Raw genomic sequence first — 18268 nt, forward strand, 5'->3', positions numbered from 1 at the left:
ATCTCAGTACCTAGCAGAGTGCTTGGCACAGGCGAGGTTTCCAACAATATCTGTTGAAGGAATTAACAGTTTGAGATAGTGCACATAGGGAAAATGTCAAGACATAAATGATGAGCATGGTATTCAGTAGGAACTGCACAGAACAGGACACAGGCAAAGGTTTTGAGAGAAAGAATAGCGCATTAAGACTGGCCTTCCAGCTAAGTCAAAGGAAGTGCTAAAGTTCAACAGCAATGGTCAGTCGAGAGTGTGCGGCAAGTGGCGGAAGGTTCTGAGGAAGATATTGCAGCCTAAGTCACTGAACGATGAGAACTCACAAGTGTAAAAGCAGGGGACTGAATGCAATGATTGCCTAAGTCCCCCATCTCCAGTTGTATAAGTCAGAATGTAGATGATTTAACAGGAGTTGAGATATCAAACCAGCACCCAGATCTTTACCCAGGCTGGGTTAACTCCACCGCCACCTACTCTCCTACCAGACCAGCACCTGGTAGACTGTGGCTCTTTCCATTCAAGTGTGCTTTTATTAAGGCTGTGCATCTCAGAATACTGAGATTCTGAAGCCAAGAAAAGAATCTTTGTCTGGGAAAATGAACTTTTGTCTTACAATGTCCATCCACTCTTGGTGACTGCTGTGAGTTCCAACTCGTGGTCTGGATTAAATGAATAAAGAAGGAGAAAGAATGAGAATGGATCTGAGAATCCACTGGGTATGTGTATCCCTCCCAATGGGACTCGGGTCCACCCCTCTTACGCAGGTAACACAAACTCATTCTTTCCATGCTGACGACGCTGCCTTGACTCTGCATAAGCCTCAGAAAGGAACAGATGTATACACTCAACTGATGAATTCCAGCAGCTTTTGAAATAACTGTCCAAAGGTTTGCCCTGGTACCAATTTACAACACAGTAGCAAATTTAATAAAACTAACAGTTTGCAGCCAAGGCCTTTGTTATTTTGTTTTAATCATCTTTTACCACCAATTGAAATGATTTTCTACTTTCTTGGTGCAGTGCAATAAAATACAAGACAAAGAACGGAGGGGCAACATGGAAATTAGAAAAAGATTCCGAGTTTCAAATCCGGGGATAAGGTAACAGCAGGCCTGAGAGCTAGCTGGCTGTTTGCGTCCGGTGGAGATTTGAAGGGAAGACATTTCCCAGTCTGGGGGAAACGCCACACCTGGACAGCATTAAAGCAAGGAGGGACGAAAAGGACTACAAGGGACTCTTGTTTTTCCTGAACGCAACCAAAGGCACTGTGTGACAGCTTTCCCAAACACCCGTGCTGGTGATGGACAGGGCTCTTGATTACAGAGCAGGGGCTTGTGACAAGCTGACCGGTCGCCAAGACCCCCGGGAGCCGAAACACCAGATACGGTGGGAGGTAAACAGGGCTCTGGGCGCAGTGTGAACGCGAGGCCACGCTGGGGCCAGGAGCCGAGCAGGGGGACCGGTGACAGCTGGTGATGGAGCGGCGCTAAGGGAACACAGTTGTGGAGGACTCGGGGCCAGCGCAGAAGGCAGCCTCCTTTCTCCTCCCCTAGGCCTCACTGGGTGGCCAGCGATTTTATTACTGGCAGAGGGTGAGCCCCACAGCATTTTCGAATTTGGCACCACATCTAAAACCATTTGGGGGGCTGGGCGTCTCTTTTTTCTCTCTCCCACCCCCTCACACACCACCATCACCACCCCCCGCAGCCCTCACCCTCCTCAAGAATGCTTTGGATTCGGTGAAAGTCTCCGCGTACAGCTAGCAAACGACATTTCCCCTCGAATTTTGAAACCCATGTGCGCTTGGGGAAAATGTAATCCTTATGTTTCTGATTCATTTACACTTAACTCATCAAAACGCTATTTTGTAAGAGCTATTTGATGTCCACAGAGTCTGTCGAGCCCCTTTTGTAAGCTGGGCTTCTTAGGAGCAGGAAGTCACGTTTCTGACGAGAGGGAGAACTTGAACTTAAAAGATTGAGTTTGTTTTGAAATGAGGGCTCGCGGAGGGGTCACGTGGACCCGGAGCTGGGCCAAATGCGTTCTCTCATTTCCTATAGCACCCCCTCCTCACCAGCACCAGCTGCCATGACGTCACCAGCGTCCGCCTGCTATGATTTCACTCAGAGCAGAGCAGTCGAAGGAGGCGCCTTCGTGATCAGAGAGAGTTGAGCTCAAAGCTATTGAATCCCCTTGTCTGGCCAAACCCCAGCCCTCCGCGTTGTGGGGAAAGGAGCACATGCGCTGGGAATAAGGAAGCCCTAGGTTCAAGTCCCCACTCTGCTGTCGAAGGGCTGTGTGCCTCTGAGGACGTGGCCTCCCATCTCTGGGCCCAGGGCTCTCATTTGTAGAGGGTCAGTGCTTCAGCGCTCCTCTAGAGTCCAGGAGTTTTTGAGTCTAATTCCTAGACAGGAGGTGTGAGTACCCCAGAATTCTCTCTGCTGAAAACTTGGGGACAGAGCTTGGATACAAGTAGCTTTGCACAAGGACACACAGACATGTAGAAATCAGACTTCGGCTATCCCATGCTCACTGTCTCACTGTGGGCTGGATACTTGAGGCCAGAGAGGAGGAAACTCATTGCCCCAAGTCATACAGAAAATTAATGGCAGAGTCCAGCTTTCCTGGTGTTTTCTGACTAACATCCTTGGATGGGAGATTTCAAATCATTTGGTTTATAGGATACTGAAGGTGGGGCAAAAAAACTCTGCTTCCCATTCTGACAACAGGAATGTGAACGCTGGGGCTAAGACGGAAGGGGGAACTGGCGTTGCTCTGCATGAGGCACAGTGAGGTGGTGTTTGGCTCCTATTAAAGCCCATGAGTGAATGATTAATCCTGGGTAGAAAACAAAGCCCATGCCTTGTAACATTATAGGTATTAGTGCGACAGAAGATTAACCCCACGACCCCCCCAGGGGACCTTTGACAACATTGGACGACACTTTGAGAATCAAGTGGATTCTCAAACACTTTGGATGATGAAAACAGGTAGTCTCACAGGTCCTGTCTGCCCACCCTTGAAACACACGCACACACACACACACACACATGCATACGTGCATACACACAGGCACGCACATGCACCAGCTCACCTCCACTGCGCCTGAATCTATATATAGAAATGCCACGGTTCAAAGCCAACTGAAACTGCCTGCCTGCCACTGATTCATAGACTGGTAATGGGGAGACACTTCCATTTCTCCTCCTCCCCCTCTCCTCCCGAACCAAACATCCCTCTGTCTTCCCATCACGTGACTCAGTGACCCCAGTACCACAGGCACTTCTAGGACCCAGTCCTTTGTCTCCTCCCTCTGACCACCGTGGGGTCCCTCCATCCATCAGCACTGCCACCCCCCCCACCCGCCCAGGTCCCTCTGCTCCCGCCCTGATGGCCCTAGATCAGGGCCATCTTCCGCCACACTGTCAGCAACACTGCCTAACCTCCCTCACCATTTATGGTCAGGCTGTCTGGGGAGGCCTTACAAATAGCTGTGAAAAGAAGAGAAGTGAAAAGCAAAGGAGAAAAGGGAAGATATAAGCATCTGAATGCAGAGTTCCAAAGAATAGCAAGAAGAGATAAGAAAGCCTTCTTCAGCGATCAATGCAAAGAAATAGAGGAAAACAACAGAATGGGAAAGACTAGAGATCTCTTCAAGAAAATTAGAGATACCAAGGGAACATTTCATGCAAAGATGGGCTCAATAAAGGACAGAAATGGTATGGACCTAACAGAAGCAGAAGATATTAAGAAGAGGTGGCAAGAATACAAAGAAGAACTGTACAAAAAAGATCTTCACGACCTGGATAAACACGATGGTGTGATCACTCACCTAGAGCCAGACATCCTGGAATGTGAAGTCAAGTGGGCCTTAGAAAGCATCACTACAAACAAAGCTAGTGGAGGTGATGGAATTCCAGTGGACCTATTCCAAATCCTGAAAGATGATGCTGTGAAAGTGCTGCACTCAATATGCCAGCAAATTGGGAAAACTCAGCAGTGGCCACAGGACTGGAAAAGGTCAGTTTTCATTCCAATCCCAAAGAAAGGCAATGCCAAAGAATGCTCAAACTATTTCACAATTGCACTCATCTCACACACTAGTAAAGTAATGCTCAAAATTCTCCAAGCCAGGCTTTAACAATATGTGAACCGTGAACTTCCTGATGTTCAAGCTGGTTTTAGAAAAGGCAGAGGAACCAGAGATCAAATTGCCAACATCCGCTGGATCATGGAAAAAGCAAGAGAGTTCCAGAAAAACATCTATTTCTGCTTTATTGATATGCCAAAGCCTTTGACTGTGTGGATCACAATAAACTGTGGAAAATTCTGAGAGAGATGGGAATACCAGACCACCTGACCCGCCTCTTGAGAAATCTGTATGCATGTCAGGAAGCAACAGTTAGAACTGGACATGGACTGGTTCCAAATAGGAAAAGGAGTACGTCAAGGCTGTATATTGTCACCCTGCTTATTTTACTTCTATGCAGAATACATCATGAGAAACACTGGACTGGAAGAAACACAAGCTGGAATCAAGATTGCCGGGAGAAATGTCAATAACTTCAGATATGCAGATGACACCACCCTTATGGCAGAAAGTGAAGAGGCACTAAAAAGCCTCTTGATGAAAGTGAAAGAGGAGAGTGAAAAAGTTGGCTTGAAGCTCAACATTCAGAAAACGAAGATCATGGCATCCGGTCCCATCACTTCATGGGAAATAGATGAGGAAACAGTGGAAACACTGTCAGACTTTATTTTGGGGGGCTCCAAAATCACTGCAGATGGTGACTGCAGCCATGAAATTAAAAGACACTTACTCCTTGGAAGAAAAGTTATGACCAACCTAGATAGCATATTTAAAAGCAGAGACATTACTTTGCCGACTAAGGTCCATCTAGTCAAGGCTATGGTTTTTCCTGTGGTCATGTATGGATGTGAGAGTTAGACTGTGAAGAAGGCTGACCACTGAAGAATTGATGCTTTGATGCTTTGAACTGTGGTGTTGGAGAAGACTCTTGAGAGTCCCTTGGACTGCAAGGAGATCCAACCAGTCCATTCTGAAGGAGATCAGCCCTGGGATTTCTTTGGAAGGAATGATGCTACAGCTGAAACTCCAGTACTTTGGCCACCTCATGCGAAGAGTTGACTCATTGGAAAAGACTCTGATGCTGGGAGGGCCTGGGGGCAGGAGGAGAAGGGGACGACAGAGGATGAGATGGCTGGATGGCATCACCAACTCAATGGACGTGAGTCTGAGTGAACTCTGGGAGTTGATGATGGACAGGGAGGCCTGGCGTGCTGCAATTCATGGGGTCGCAAAGAGTCAGACACGACTGAGCGACTGAACTGAACTGAGGGACGGGGGAGCCTGGTGGGCTGCCATCTATGGGGTCGCACAGAGTTGGACACGACTGAAGTGACTTAGCAGCAGCAGCAGCCGCACACAGCCAGAGAGTGGTCTTAAAACCAAATCTCATCAGGATCCTCTCTTACCTGAAGACTTTCAGTGTCTCCTCACCACGCTCAGGATGATGTCCAGGCGCTTTAGCCTGGCACTCCAGAACCATCATTACAGACCTCCTCCTCTCAATCTCTCTGGCTTCTTTGCTCAAACTCTCCCCCTCCTCCAAATCTGCCCCACCGTCAGCAGGCACAAACAGTGCCGCCCCCCACCCCCACTCCCCCATCTATGTGGCCTGGCCTTAACGTGCGTGTGTGATCAGTTGCTTAGCATGTCCGACTCTGTGTGACCCCATGCACCGTGGCCCACCAGGCTCCTCTGTCCATGGAATCTTCCAGGCAAGACGCCACCTTTTCTCAGAGGGTCTTGCTGACTTTTAAGCCAAGTGAGGGTCTCCTAGCCCTGTTGCTTCTCTTAATGTAACACTTTTCTCACTTTGTTACCGCTTAGGTGCCCCTTTCTCATATTAGTGAGATGAAGCTCCCAGAGGACTGGGATGGTTCCTCCTTTGATCTCCACTGCCCGGCATGGGGCGAGGACAGCGCTAAATCCGTGCCCGCGGAGCGAATGGCAGGCTGACTTCCATCACTTGGCTTCATCCGTTGACTTGAGGAATAAGGACAGTGAGGCCCAAAGAGGAGAAAGAGGCCAAGCTGTAAGGTTTTCTTTACTCCTTTTGCTCCAGTTGAGATGTTTAGGGGAAGACATCCAATATACCAGGTATCATCTGTATCATCACAGATTTCTGACCACTTACTGATCTGCCAAAGCGTTTACTCACCCATTCATTCACACCTTTACTGACCTACGTTTATTGGCCATCTGCTTCATGCCTGTCCTTGTACGAGAAGCTAAAGATAATGCCTCAAATGCAACCTAGTTCCCATCTCTGGTATCTCATTGTCAAGCCAAAATGTCATGGAACAGGAGAAAAAAAAAAAAAAGCACCAATGCATTCTGAAACTGTCCCAAATGGAGAGCTTGGAGAACTTTAAGAGAGAAAGAGAGAGAGTAGGTCAGGGAGGAGTTCCGAGGGCCCCAGAAGGGTTTCTTTACAGACGGCCAGTCTCTGAACTCCCATGGGACATGCAGCCTGCTTTCTTCTCTCTTCCTGAATTAGACATTCGGAGCAGGTAAGAGCTCCAGGAGGGTCTGAACAGAATGTCAGAGCTGGAAATGACTTTGAGAGTCATCCACCTAGGCCTTCATTTCATAGAAGGGGTGGAGGTGGGGGACTCCAGCCCCCAACTGGGGAGCCATGGGCCAGGAATATATCACAATCTCAGGAGATCAGCCCTGCCAAGTCAGGCCTCCTGATTCCAGGGCCAGCCCTTCATGGGTTTTCTCTCTTGTTCTTTAGCTCAGCTACAGAGATTAAAGCGCAACTATCTTTTCTGCCTCCAAGTCCAGCACTGAACTCTGGGTAGAGGTGACCGGGAAATGGTTTCATTTGTGTGTCTGTGCGTGTCTGTGTGTTTATCTTTCACAAATACTCTCCGGCCAGGCCAAGAACAGCCCTAATGAAAACCAAACAATAGGAAGAATCATGAACATTTCAGTCTTTATAGTCCCCCAGATTGCATCATGTTCTTGCAAGTCCATTAGCTCATTAGTTTTTCAGGATACCCCTTGTGAGACTGTATGGATAGGAATCAGCACCCCCTTTTGTTTTTTTTCCCAGGGATCAGGGCTAAGGCTCAAAAGCATTGAAAGAATCTGGCCAGGGTCACGCAGCAAGGCCCTTGTGTGCTGGCCTGGGAATCAGATCTCCTGATTCTGAATTCAGCCTCTCCTAAGTCATGTCTGAGGTTCCTGCTTTAACAGACACAACATAAACCCATTAAGTTCTGTCCTGAGGACTCTCATCGGCTCTGAGCACAGACTGAATGGATTTTGTCCACTCCTCTTGCCAATGCCCAGTGTGAGATAAATTCCTCCATTCTTCCCACATCTGTAATTACTCTGACGGCTGTTATTCTCCTTCTCTTTCCTAGTCATTTGTTTTCTTAAAAAATCAGGAATGGGTGCTGTACTGCTAAGTCCAGCCCATCCTGCTGACCCACAGGGAGAGTGGCAAGTGCACAGAGAAGCACGTGGCATCAGGACACCCCATGCAACCCAGCTTCACCAACTCATTGTTTTCCAAGGGAACGCTTGATCCACCCCACCCTGTAATAAAACACTAAATTAAAATCTATTCCTCCACGTCAGGAAATAACATTTCCCTCATTCCAGATACTCAAACCAGAAACCTGGGAGTCATTGGACAGCTCCTTCTCAGAACCCTTGAGGCCAATACATCGCCAAGTCCTGTTGGTTCTACATTGTAAGCATTCCTCCAGTTCATCCGCTTCTTCTGCGAATAATCATCTCTGGCTTGCACTTTAGCAATAGTCCCTAAATGGATTTTCTCACTCTTCCTCAACCCTTTCTTCACGGAGTACCAAGAGCAATTTTATAAAAATACAGATCTGATGGGTTTAGCCCTCCACTTCCCAATAAACAAATCCAGTCTCCATAACATAACCTCCCTTCACCATCCTGCCCTTGCTTGCATCTCCAGTCTTGTCTTCTGTATATCCCCTCTTAGTTTAATAGGGAATTATGCTCTATTATAACCTCTCATAATAATAATCTTCAGTCTGTAATTATATTTTTATTTGGGCTATTATTCAGACCAGCCTTCCTATCCAATTATAAGATTCAGAATTATAGCGCCAGCGTGGAGATTAACATGCAGAAGTTACTTCGTATTAAAAGGCTGACTAAATGAATGAATATGCTTATCAACGGAGGCTTGAGTTCAACACTTAACTTTGGTTGAGTCTTACTATCTGTCAAAGAGACACTAGAATGATGACCTGGTTCAAAAGTCAAGGAATGCATCAGACTGATCCATAGATGAGTGATCTCAATGGTATCAGCACCAAACGGGGGCTCTTCACCCTTTCAAAATCATGAGGGAACTTACAGACAGAGAGCACTTCTATGGCTGCTGCTGATCCTGGAGATCTGTTGATTTTGCTAAACCCTCTTGCTTACCCCAATGTTCCCAGAGCCCGTATTTTGTTGTGAGAGATACTTGGCCTAAGACGGATGAGAGGGAGCTGTAGGTGGATAATGCCCAGCTTCCAGAAATAGAGGAAGATTGTGCTGACTATGTACACTGCTAGCCTGAGCTAGGAGCAGAGGTATTTGTTCTGGGCTTGTAGAAATAGCTACCAATCCTGATGGTCTCCTCTGTCCTGGTGGACAGAACATCAGAAGGCAGGCAAGGCATGCATTTCAGCAACAGCTTCTTAGAAGCCTTGCTGGTCTGACCATGACCACACTTTGTCAAGCCTCCTTTTCCTCATCTGCTTAAAAGTTCAAAAATTAGATAGAAAAGAAGTTATCTTGTGTGTGTTTATTCTCTCGCTTCTTGGAAACAAGAAAAACTAGTTTTAACATCTACTTTCTCCATTCATCAAGATACCACCTTATCCTTTTTCTGTCATAACAATGATTACGTTCTACAGTTTGCCAGGCTTGTCTGTTAGGGTCAGGCAAGGAGATGTAGAACTTGACTCTAGCATCTGTTAATGGTAAGACCTTAAATGAATAACTGAATGACTTTATCATTTTGAGTCTGACCTACGCATCTAAAAATAAAGCATACGGATAGCTATATCTCATTGGTGGGCTTATAAAAATTACTAAGCATATATGGAGTACTTCCTGGGGGTTTCCTTGGTGGCTCGGAAGGTAAAGAGCCTGCCTGCAATGTGGGAGACCCAGGTTCGATTCCTAGGTCAGAAAGATCCCCTGGAGAAGGAAATGACAACCCACTCCAGTATTCTTGCCTGGAAAATCCCACGGACAGAGGAGTTTGGTGGCTACAATCCATGGGTCGCAAAGAGCTGGACATGACTGAGCATATATGAAGTATATTCTCCGTGGTGACTATTGGGAGTAGTGAAGCTGGTACTACTAGATGCTACCTGCATATGTAATGGTGCTTAACAGAGAGACTAGACTCCGCTGAGGTCAGAACCGGGGTTGGTTTTCATTAAACACTGTATCCTCAAAGGTGGGATGGTTCCCATCCAAGGGGCATTTGAGAAAGATAGCAATGAATATATGATTTCTAAGGGTAACTCCTTCATAAACGCTAGTTCATCCTTGACTACCCATTTTACCCTAGATTCTGAGAACACTGACGGATATGCAGGAAGGCTGACATTAAAATCCCAATTTAGCAGCTAGGAAAACTGACATATGATAAGATTAACAATCAGACAGCACTTAAACATGTTAATAGACAAGTCACAGAAGAGGAGATGCAAAGCCAGTCAATATCTGAAAAGATGCTCACTCAAGATGCTCAGTCACAGGAACACCAATGAAAAGTCACGTTTTACCATCCAATGGACAAAGACAAAACACTTCCATTTGTCGAGTAGTCGTGACCATGAGTACAGTTAAATAACCTGCAGCACATTCCTACTGTGGACTATTATTTAGCAGTTAAAAGGAGTCAAGTAGATTTAAGGATCAAAGTGGATAGACAGTCCAGATGACTACACACCCTCCTCCAAACTCTACATGTGATCTGAGACTGGACATGCTCCTCTGCCAGAAAGCACATCAGATCTGTCCATTCACTCACTCGCTCAGGTATTTATCAGTTTTTGACGAGCATCCGTTTTCCAACCAGCCATCCTATGGCAAATTTCTTCAATAATCAATTCTTACCTCTCTCAGGTCTCAACTTAGACAGACGTGACTTCTTCTAAGAAACCTTCCTAAATCATCTCAAGCTGGGTTAGAGACCCTCCTTGTGTTTTATACAGCCTTCTTATGCGCCTCACTCCACACACTTTTCATGCTTCAGCATAATCGCCTGAGTTTTTTCCTGTTTCCCCCTTTAAACTGTGTACTTGTAAGGCCAGGCATCAGGGCTCTCTAGCTCAAGTGTAGAGCATAGCACAGAGCAAGACACCTAGTAAATATCTGTGAGTATAGGAGTTATTACCAAACACAATTGAATCACAGATTTTCACTATTTGGTTGATGAATGAAAGAAAAAAAAAAGGAACATATATAAGAACAAAACACATATGACTGAGTGATATACAGAAAGAACCAGGAAAAGAAATGGCCCTAAGAAAAACAATGAAACGGTGACTCAGCTCAGAGTCACAGAAACAGCATGGAAGAGCCACCTGTTTCAGGTGACCCTGATTTGGTCTAACATTTCCCAATCCTTGATGTTTAATATGGAATCACACGTCAATCTTATGGCTAAGATCTGGAGGCAAGAAACTCGCCTCTGAGAGGTCTCACTTTGTGCTACTGCTGACTCATTCTTCACTCATTTACCCGACAGGCATTCCTGGAACCCTGACTCTGTTACAAATAAGCGTACTAAATTTTGTACTTAAGAATCTGAACCAGGTAAGAGGAATAAACATACACAGCTAAAGATAAGATAGGTCAGACAGTGATCAAAGACCAAGGATCATGTTACAAGACACTTCTGTTCCAAACAGGGTAGGATCTCAACGATGACAGGTTACCCAGCCTTTATTATAAGTCACGAGGAGACCCTTCTGGTCTCTGTTCAAATGTCACCTTATCACAGAGGACTTGCCTGACAACCTATCTAAAAATCACTATATTCTAACCAACTGGGGTACTGTGTAGTGATCTCTGGTTTATCTCTTCCAACTACACCACAGGGATCAAGTAAAAGCAAGGGTCCTCTCTGCTCTGTTCACTACTGCATTGCTCGTGCCTCGAAAGTGCTTGGGTCCAGGATGGGAATCAACAAATATACTCCCAGAAAATGAACTAATGAGTGAACTATAAAGTTTCTGAGCTTGTTGATGGGGGTTCTGAGTATGTGGAATCCAGAGAAAGAGACTTAGGGTTGGACTTGTAAAATGTGGACTCATATTCACAACAGTTTCCACCGAGATCATACGGAATATATCCTTCTCTTGCTGTGCTATGCTGTCCTTAGTCGTTCTGTTGTGTCCAGCTCTTTGCGACCCTATGGACTGTAGCCCTCCAGGCTCCTCTGTCCATGGGGATTCTCCAGGCAAGAATACTGGAGTGGGTTGCCATGCCCTCCTCCAGGGGATCTTCCCAACCCAGGGATTGAAACCAGGTCTCCTGCATTGCAGGCAGATACTTGACTGTCTAAGCCACCAGGGAAGCCCATGAATACCGGAGTGGGTAGCCTGTTCCTTTTCCAGGGGATCTTCCCTACCCAAAATCAAACCAGGGTCTCCTGCATTGCAGGTGGATTCTTTGCCAGCTGAGTTACCGGGAAAGTTCATACTTCCCTTATCATTAATCATTTACTCCAAGACTTATATTGAGAATATCAAGGATGTGAGGTGAAATAGAGGTTGTGTTGGCACCTTAATAGGCCTGAATATGAAAGAATTGATAGGTTAATTAATCTGGACGGACAAATAAGCTGGTGGGGAGAAACAACTTCTGAGAATATTTCTAGCTCTAAATCAGTGATTCTAAGAACAGAGAGGCACAACCAGAATAAGGGACACAGAAAAATTTGTTCAACCAGAGAATGAATAATTAATAGCACTAGCATTGAAGGTGATGGAACTCTGTGCAAACCCCAGCAATAGTTACACTGTTTGATAGCTGTGTAGACTTTGAGTTTTAGGTTCTGATCTGTAATTTGGGGTCTAGGACCACCTACTTTGTGGAGCTGTTGTGCAGATTAAGTCAAATAAGATCACCTAAGCAAAGACCTTAGTATATGTATTTGACATATAGTAGCTACTTACTAAATCGCCACTTCTCCATTTCTCTTCAACTGCTAAATCCTTTCCCATTCTTTATTCAAGAATCATTCAAAAATATTTACTGAATGCCAACTGTGTGCCTGGAATTGTTCTAGGCACTTGGACCGCACCAGCGGATAAAGAGGCAAAAATCCAGTCCTCCAGGAGTTTAATATTCCTCAGTTACAGCTCAGTTCTTCCAAGTTTGGGTTAGAAACCACTGAATTGACAATGGATGGATGAACAGATAAATTGATGAATAATGAAAGAGCTGCTATCTGCTGTTCCTGGTTTGCTTTATATCTCACTTTCTCTCAGCCAAAAAGGTTTACTTTTATCCAGAGTCTTTATTTATTAGAGACAACTGGAGATTCAATACAGACCCAAGGAGCATGGTGCCCAGTGCAGAAGCACTTGGCAGTCAAGTCAGAAACCGAAGTATCCTCACTCCTTCCCAGCCAGACACAAAAAGACCTGGCCATGTATTCCATGTTGCTGGACTCCAAGAGCAGGTCTCAGGGACGGTCTGGGGGCTGGTAGCCTGTGAACTGTAATCCTGTCTTCTGCTTTCTGTATTTTGAACTTCAGCCAGCTTAGATGCAGGTCTGAGCTCTAAAATTCTGCCTCTGCGTTATTACAGCAGGTGGAGTACTGTGGCTGAGAAGGTGAGATTTGGAATTAGACCTGGGTTTTAAACCTGACACTGACATTACCAGGCTTCCCTGGTGGTTCATTGGTAACAAATCTGCTAATGCAAGAGACATGGGTTCTGATCCCTGGTTGGGAAGATCCCCTGGAGGAGGAAATAGCAACCCACTCCAGTATTCCTGCCTGGGAAATCCCATGGCCAGAGGAGCCTGCTGGGCTATATATAGCAAAAGAGTTGGACACAACTGAGCAAAAACAACTACTGCCATTACCAGCTGTATTAGGTCGGATAATTCACTCTTCTGAGCTTTGGCCTTTTTTTCTGAGCTCTATCTGCTTCATAAAGGCACTTAAAGCAGAGTCAACATTCAGTAAGTGGTTATTAGATTATTATTGTTATCATTATCCACAAACTACACCTTTCACTAGGACATGCAGAACCAGTGAGGTCCATGCTGGGTACTGAGTCAGAGATAAATAGTCTCTGCCGAGTCCCTTTTACTATTAAAAAACAACCAACCAAAGAGAATGAATCACCTAAGAACAACTCCTATCCACAGAGAAAAGTTTTATATGTTGTCCCTCACTTTATAGGTAGGAAAAGAAAAAAAAAAAAACAAAGGTGAAGCAACGTGCCTTCATGTCACATGGTGAGTTAGGAGCGGAGTCAGCGTGGGTTCCCTTTTCCTCCGTCAGTGTCAGGCCTCATTTAATGGAGAGATTCCACTTAAGGGAGACAGTCTGCAGTTCTGCCTTGGGCTGGCCAAGAGCAATCAGTCTACGAGAAGCGTCCATCGGGTAAGCACAGAAGCCTCTCCCTTCATCAATGTCATACCTTGGGAAACTATCTCCAGTATAGATAACAGAAAGAATAAATATTTTTGTTGAGAGAAAAAAATGAAGACAAAGGTCAAAGGGAATCATGTAATGGGTTGAGTCAGGGAAGAAAAAGAAAGCATTTTTTCTCTCGCTCCTCTTTTTCTCCAAAACAGTCTTTATATAGAACTTGTCTAAGAGCCAATTTATTTGATATGGAAAAAATGTGAAAGCAGTGAAACACACATACACACACACACACACACACACACACACACACAAAGAGGTATTTGTGTTGGAGTTTAGAACTCGAATTACCAAGAGATAAAGGAGTTGAAATAGTAGGTTGACTTGGAACGATATTTTTATTTTTTCAGAGTCTCAGAGAACTTTCAAGTCAGGAAACGGAGCCTGGCCCAGCCCAGGTCTCCAATAAATTCCTTGGGACTCAAGAAAGACAAAGAGGAAAAGGTCAATGAAGGACTCAATTTAGCCCTTGTGCCTGCAACACAGTCGGGGCCAAAGACACATTTGTTGAGGATGAAAGGACAAATGGTACACAGTCTGGACCTGAAGAATGATTTGGGAAGCAAATTGGCCTGGGACTTGGCACGTTTACCAAGTGGTTAAGGTCTTCAGCAATCCAGTGTGAGTGTCTAAGGAAAGAGGACTGAGTCATCTCTGAAATCTACAACTCCCAGCACAGACTACGGCACGTAGAATGTTCTCAATACATACTTGCAAATTGAATGAGTAGTCAGTCATATGAGTAAAGAGAACTTAGAGCTTCCTGGGGCTTAGAGATCAGTGAGAATAATAACTAGTAAACTTCAAACAGCATCAGAACCATCTGGAGATGTCCTGTATGTACAGTTTCTTAGTCAGCAGTCTGGGCTGGGGCCTAAGAACCTGCCCTTTCTAAATTCTCAGATCCTGTTGATGTTGCTGGTCTGGGCCACACTTCAAGAGCCTGCTTTGGTGCAGAGGTTCTTAAACTTGGCTGCAAGTTAGAATCAACCAGTGAGATGTTTAAGGCCTAAGGGTTATGCCTCATTTTCCTATTAAATCAATATCTGGGGCAGGACCAGGGGGAAGGAGGAGCTGGGGATGTAAATGAGCTGGAGATGATTTTAAACTGTCCTTAAGTTTTGTACTGTGCCACTCAGTCTGAGAATCCCTCATCTAGCACAACCTCCTCCTCATGGACGTAAGGCCTCTGAGGTCCAGAAAGGGTAAGTGACTAGTCTAAGAACATACAGCAAGTTAGTGGCTTAGCTGAGAAGAGAACGCAATGTGTTTTTACTTCTTTAGTGCAATCTACCATCCCTCACTTATCAACCCATGCTAGCTCTTACAGGCTCACAACTCCAGGCTAAAACAAAACAAAACAAAACAAAAACAGAGCTGTGTCTAAGTTGAGGTTTTAAGACATCTATTATTTCTTCTCTTCCTTGTTTTATACAGAAATGTTAAGTGGATGCATATTTATAGAATTTTACCATTCTAGACAAGTGAGGAGATGGAAGAGACAGGGTTATGGAGGATTCTCAAGGCAAGACGGTCTTTTAAGTACATCCTCAAACACAAACCAAGGGCTCCGTCTGAGTTCTTAAACAGATGTTCTTCATCTCTGAGTCAATGAACGGGCAAGATTTGCTTGCAATGTGCACGTTAATTGCCGGCCTTGTAAAAGGAAGTGCTGGTAAAGTGTCTGAAAGTGGTTCTGTCTCTTAAAGAGATTAAAAGTTTCCTCCAGAACTTGGTTTCTATTAATAACTGGCTTAGCACATATTTTCAAACAGACAGAGCAGAGATTGTGTCTTATATCATCTTAGAACCAAAGAAAGTGCAACAAAAGGCCCATAGTTACCATCGACTTCAACATTTTCATCAGACAGACAGTAAATCAAAACTCAAAGAAATTGACTGATTTATCTAGCATGAGTAAGTGGACCAGCTGGGGCTAGACACAAGGTGTCTGACTCCTGAGCTATTGTTTTTTTGAGTTCTCAAAATGTTCCCTATCTATGTCACTTGCACATAGAAGAGATGAGGTTCAACAGGTATGACTTCATAGACTCTTGGTATCCACACTAGGTGAGGCTAAGGCTCTCTCATTTGTTAAATTAGAGCAGAAATTGGAATCACATCTTTAATTGAACAGTGAGTTAAGTGCACTGGCTTTGGAGCCAGGATGAATTCCAATCCTGATCTCACCATTTCCTAAGTATGTGATCCTGGACAAGTGACTTCACATCTCTAAGCTACAGTTTCCTTCGGTAAAATGAGAAGGAGACTAGGGCTGCGATTGTGGAGAGGATGAAATAAGTCAAAGATGCAAAGACATTAACCCATGGCTTGGCGGAGAGGAAAAGCACTAATGGCTTCATAGTAAGGGGGTGCCTGTCGTGAGGAAAAAGTGATAGAGAGACAGCTTGAGAAAGGAATATTAAGAACAAACATTATCTCACATCCAAGCAACGAGTACCCAAAAGAATGGAGACCTAGAGCTGCGAGGGCACTGAAGAATCAAATGGGTATGAACCTCTCCTCTACATTGGAAAACAAAGACAGTTACTGGTTATGCTCACCTGCCATCATTATCCCACTCCAGCACTCTTGCCTGAAAAATCCCATGGACGGAGGAGGCTAGTAGGCTGCAGTCCATGGGGTTGCTAGGAGTCAGACACAACTGAGCGACTTCACTTTCACTTTTCACTTTCACGCATTGGAGAAGGAAATGGCAGCCCACACCAGTGTTCTGGCCTGGAGAATCCCAGGGACGGGGGAGCCTGGTGGGCTGCCGTCTATGCGGTCGCACAGAGTCAGACACGACTGATGTGACTTAGCAGCAGCAGCAGCCATCATTATTTTTAAGCAAACATCTGGGAACATGCCCAGTTCCCAGCCAACCTGCTGTAACTTCACCCTTTCCTCAAAAAGCAACCACAGTGCAGGAATACACTTCCATGTAATCTAAAAAGGAGATCATTAGCAAACTCTAGTTCTTGTATTTTCATTACCAATAAATGACTTTCTCATTGCTAATCTCATCCAACCTCCTTCGTTTCACTGTTGGGAAAAGTAAGCTACAAGAGAGGTGAGAGGCTGAGAGTCCCAGGTTAGACCTGCCACCAGCATTCGGGACTCGAGGTTCTTGGTCTGCTGTCCTCCCCATCATATCAACTCACCCAACGCCAGTGACAAATCCCCAGAGGTGAGTCTCTGTGATCACCCTCCTTCCAGTGCAGAACACTCTGACCCTCCTCACATCCCTCTGCAACCCCCCGCTCCCCACCTGATCATCTCCCTGTCCAGAGAGCACACTTACGTGTCTGTGAACCTTCTACTGAAGTGCAGGGTGGAGGCCACGTCCACCTGGAGAGGAGGATCCCGAACCACCTTGTACTGCAGCAGCTTACACTCCAGGCAGAGTGGGCTGTCTGCCACGGAGGTCAGCATGGCCGCGTCAATTTCCAGGTGCTCATCCAACGTGTAGATCTGGACACCATACACCTCCTCACTCACATCCTGGAGCTTGATGGTCAGCGGGACATCACAGAAGATGTTCTGAGGCCCCAGGGAGATGTTATTCCCACTGATACCCAAGAGTTTGATGTCATTGACAGCCCCACTAGAGTCCCAGTCGGTGGAGACGAAGGTCACCCAGACGGTCAAAGACTCGGGGACCACGGGGTAGCGGAATCTCAGGTCAAGGTGGCAGCCCTGGGGCTCAGGGCAGGCTGGAGGGACCGTGTGTGGGTTGACGGCTGAATTGGGGCTCCAGGTACGGACGCTGGACTTACAGGGCTGCTCGACATCTGGATGACCTGTGGACAAGAAATGAGGATATGAGCTCTGGAAAGTCCTCGGAGTTTCCTGCAGCCCTCAGGAGATATGGCCAGACTAGGACTCAGAGGGAAGGTAAAAAGAGAGGGAAGATTCTCAGTGTCTTGGTGAATCTGCTGTACTCACAGCACTCCTGCTCATTCCTACCCCAGTGACGTGGATCTGAACGAACTGGATCACGAGACGTTTGGTCAAAATTACCTTCAAATAAGTTGCTTACGATGGAGTCGCTGCCCAAACTATCCCTCCTCGTCTCTCACTTGATGGAAAGAAACAAGGGATGCGTGCTAAACACCCAATGTGTCCTCTGAACCAGTTTAATTCTTGCAAGGACTCATTTCTGAGGTGAGGCCACCAAGGCTTAGAGATGTGGAGTGAACTAACCAGAGTCTCACAGCTTGGTGTGTAAAAGTCAGCACTAGAGCCCAGCTCTGTCTCATCCTGAAGTTCCTCGTTCTCCAGACTGAACGTGAGAGCCGCTAACTAAACTAGACTCCCTCTGGTACAACCTGCTTGTAAGGACAGAAGGACCAGAAACCTCCAGTGAAGAGGAGGTGAGTTACGATAGCTTCCGCCTCTTGGGCTGAATTTCCATGGAGGAAACTGTCTAGAACCCTGAATGGCGGAGCTGGAACGCAGCCCTGGAGCCATCTTGTCTCCTGCCTCCTCTCCTCCACATGAGGTCATTCCATGCCACGGA

At 45.8% G+C, this 18268-nt stretch overlaps 1 protein-coding gene across 1 annotated transcript in view; it reads right to left on the reverse strand.

Moving 5' to 3' along the window:
* The window catches only part of PAPPA (pappalysin 1), a 262349-nt gene that overhangs the window by 160597 nt on the left and 83484 nt on the right, over positions 1–18268 (reverse strand). Inside the window, exon 7 of the mRNA XM_069573842.1 lies at positions 17051–17549. Within this exon, the coding sequence (XP_069429943.1) occupies positions 17051–17549 (499 nt within the window). The remainder of the gene's footprint in view (positions 1–17050; positions 17550–18268) is intronic.

The sequence above is a fragment of the Ovis canadensis genome, chromosome 2, assembly GCF_042477335.2.
Source record: "Ovis canadensis isolate MfBH-ARS-UI-01 breed Bighorn chromosome 2, ARS-UI_OviCan_v2, whole genome shotgun sequence".
Lineage (NCBI taxonomy): Eukaryota > Metazoa > Chordata > Mammalia > Artiodactyla > Bovidae > Ovis > Ovis canadensis.